This window comes from Phoxinus phoxinus, assembly GCF_949152265.1.
Source record: "Phoxinus phoxinus genome assembly, chromosome: 14".
NCBI classification, from domain to species: Eukaryota; Metazoa; Chordata; class Actinopteri; order Cypriniformes; family Leuciscidae; genus Phoxinus; species Phoxinus phoxinus.
The window spans coordinates 4,462,782-4,466,002 of NC_136889.1; the positions used below are offsets into that span (position 1 = coordinate 4,462,782).

The 3,221-nt window shown below is 38.7% G+C and overlaps 1 protein-coding gene across 1 annotated transcript; it reads right to left on the reverse strand.

Annotated features, from left to right (window-relative positions):
- olig4 (oligodendrocyte transcription factor 4) lies at positions 1–1,236 on the reverse strand (the record flags this gene model as incomplete). Its single annotated transcript, XM_079635378.1, has 1 exon — positions 1–1,236. Exon 1 carries the CDS (start codon positions 736–738, stop codon positions 1–3), a length of 738 nt encoding a protein of 245 aa, XP_079491504.1. The 5' UTR covers positions 739–1,236.
- Between the last annotated feature and the right edge of the window lie 1,985 nt (positions 1,237–3,221).

Here is a 3,221-nt window from a genome sequence, read left to right on the forward strand (position 1 = left end):
TCACTTCCCCATGGAGAGGCTGTGCAGGCTGGCTGTGGAGGCAGGGAGAGGCTGGCAGAGGGAGCAGGGGCAAGGCATGCCGGGGAAATGCCTGTAGCCGCTGGAGAGATGCAGAGGGTCTTTCATCAGGGAGGAAAGCGGTGGAGCGTGGAAACCCAGATACCCAGCCGAGGGTGGAGAGTGAGGGGCATGGGCTACACCCGGGGTGGTGGTCGAGGTGCTGCCCACCAGAGAGTGCAGGGATGGGGCAAGCGAGAGCAGTTGCAACTGGGGGGCCGGAGCAGCCGAAGTTGGCGGTAATACCCGTCTAGCCGAGTGACTCTGAGCGCTTGCTCCATACACATCACCTATCAGCTTCTTCATCTCATCCAGAGAGCTGGACAGCATGAGGATGTAGTTTCTAGCGAGGAGCAAGGTGGAGATTTTGGATAGCTTGCGTACAGATGGGCCCTGAGCGTAGGGCATCACCTCTCGGAGCCCGTCCATCGCCTGGTTGAGGTCGTGCATGCGCTTGCGCTCACGGCTGTTCACTTTAAGTCGTAGATCTTGCTGGTCGTCTTTGGAGTGATCTCTCTTTGCGCTGGAGTCAGAGCTGCGTGACCGTCCGGAGACCTTCTCGGACCTGGGCTGCCCCGTTTCTCCGTACGCTTGGAACATCTTGTTGGAGAAAAAGCCGGAGTCCACAGCCAGGTCAGGTGAAGAAGACCGACTGCATGTGGAGCTTGCATCAGAATCCATCTTGAAAATTGGTTCCTTCAAAGTCTTGGTTGAGAACAGTCCACTTGCTAAACGTCAATCTAATAAAATGCAGCGTGTCCCGTGCTGTTGTTCTCTGAGGATTCAGTGCCTATCTGCAGGAGGATTGAGTGTGTGTGTGTGTGTGTGTGAACACTGAGAGGGGCTGGATTTATACTCCTCAGCATCACAAAGACACAATGAGACGCATAATGTGACATTAGGCCCAGAGCCAATGACAGAGGGGGCACACTTTCACCCCCACATCCCTTCCCGTCCACAATAGTGTTGTATAAACCCCGCCTCCACAAAACACACACATGCACACAGACACACAAAACCGCAACAGCTAGCATACACACATATGTGCAAAAACACTTGGTTGCTTATAGAGTTGATTAAGTAACAAACAGAAATGTAAGCTGTTGCTGTGATTACAGGTCGAATATATGTTTTATTCTTTCTTAAGTATGTATTGTGATAGTCTGTTAACAGAATCACATTAACTCTAAAAACATTAACTTTGGAGCATGACAAATCTACATAAAATATCTCATATATTACTGTTCTCTGAATTTTTTTTTTTATTGTAAAGCATTCATCATGAGAATATTTGTTTTTCTTTTCTTCAAAATGTTTTTTTTTTTTAGGAATCTTACCCACATTCAAGTGTTGATAAAAAAAAGCTGAGGGTCTGTTCTTTCTTTTGGCATATTGTATATTTAGATATTCATAAAGCAAAATATTCTGGGGGCCATGAAAGTTTTGTGAAAATGATGAAAAATGCTGATGCTGGCTCTAAACATGCTAAACATATATTTTTCTTTAAAAAAAATGGATAATTATTTTTATATTTACAATATAATTTAAGATGATTTGCTTATATTGTATTTCTCATTTGTAAATCGCTTTGGATGAACATGTCTGCTAATTTATTTAATAAATGTAATATAATATTGCATTTTTGATAATAAATGAGGAGTATTGAAAATACTGGGGATTACAACAACAACAAAAACTCAAAAGTAAAATGTCCTAACACATTACAGTAATGACATAATACCAAAAATATATATATATTTTAAATAAAATTAAATAAACAAAACTAAAAAATAGTTGTAATGTCTTAAATAAAATGTGAAAAGAAAAAAAAATGTATACAAGTTGTTGATATTGGGGGTGACCTGGTCATGTTCTTGACAGATTTTATGAGATTCTCTTGACAATATCCCGTTCTCTCTCTTTCTCTGAGAGGTGTGTAAACTTGAACAGGGCGTTTTAAAGGCAGTCGAGGCACTAAAGACTCTGACCGGCTGAATTCCATTAGACACTATAGAGAGTGAAGAGCCAGAGAAAAGCCCCTGTGGAGGGCCAGTCGAGAGCGTGTAAAGAAAGAGAGAGTTATTACCAGAGGAGTCATTAACATCTCCATATCTACACTAAACTGATCACTCAGGAGCTGCCGCCGTCTATTCCTTTCCCCAGTTAACAATGTTTCACTGGTTTAAACCTTCAATCTATATACCAATGGATTTATAGTTTCTTTCTTGCTTCTTTGTTTGCATCAATAAACAATCAAGAAAAATATAAACTATGAATAAAGGCCAACTTATATGCCATACCAATATTTGTGTGCTGTGCATTTATGTATGCTTTTAGAGTATCGCATAGCTTTGCTTAGCAACATGCCTATACAAAAAACTATCATACTACTGTTCAAAAGTTTGATGTATGTACGTTTTAATACTTTTATTCAGCAAGGATGCATTAAATTGATCAAAAGTTATGTTACAAAAATATTTATATTTCAAATAAATGTTGTTCTTTTTCATGTCAAGTCAAGTCACCTTCATTTATATAGCGCTTTTAGTTTTAACTATGTAGTAGATTGTTTCAAGGCTGCTTTACAGTGATAAACGGATAGCCAGATTGTTTTGGCTTTACAGCGGTTCTTGAATAAAGATATTTTCCAGCTAAAGTTAGTTTTGATTGATTCACTTCCGTCGCAACGATCATTAGTTATTAAATTAGAGGCCGCTAAGACGACACCGCTTCATCTGAAAAATAATTTTTTTATCAAGGTTTTCACAAAAATATGAAGCAGCACAACAGTTTTCAAAATAATAACAAATATTTCTTGAGCAGCAAATCATCATATCAATGATTTCTGAAGGATCATGTGACACTGAAGACTGGAGTAATGATGCTGAAAATTCAGCTTTGCATCTCAGGAATTAATTACATTTATTGAAATATTTAAATAGAAAACACTTATTTTAAATTGTAATAATATTCAATAATATTACTGTTTTTACTGTATTTCTAATCAAATAAATGTAGCCTTGGTCGGCATAAGAGACTTTCAAAAACATAAAAAAATGTGTACTAACCCCAAACTTTTGAAAGGTAGCATTCCTTTAGAAAACTGTATTCCATAATCAAGTTAGTGATTCATTTATGGTGTTTTTTCCTTAGAGCTCGACAGA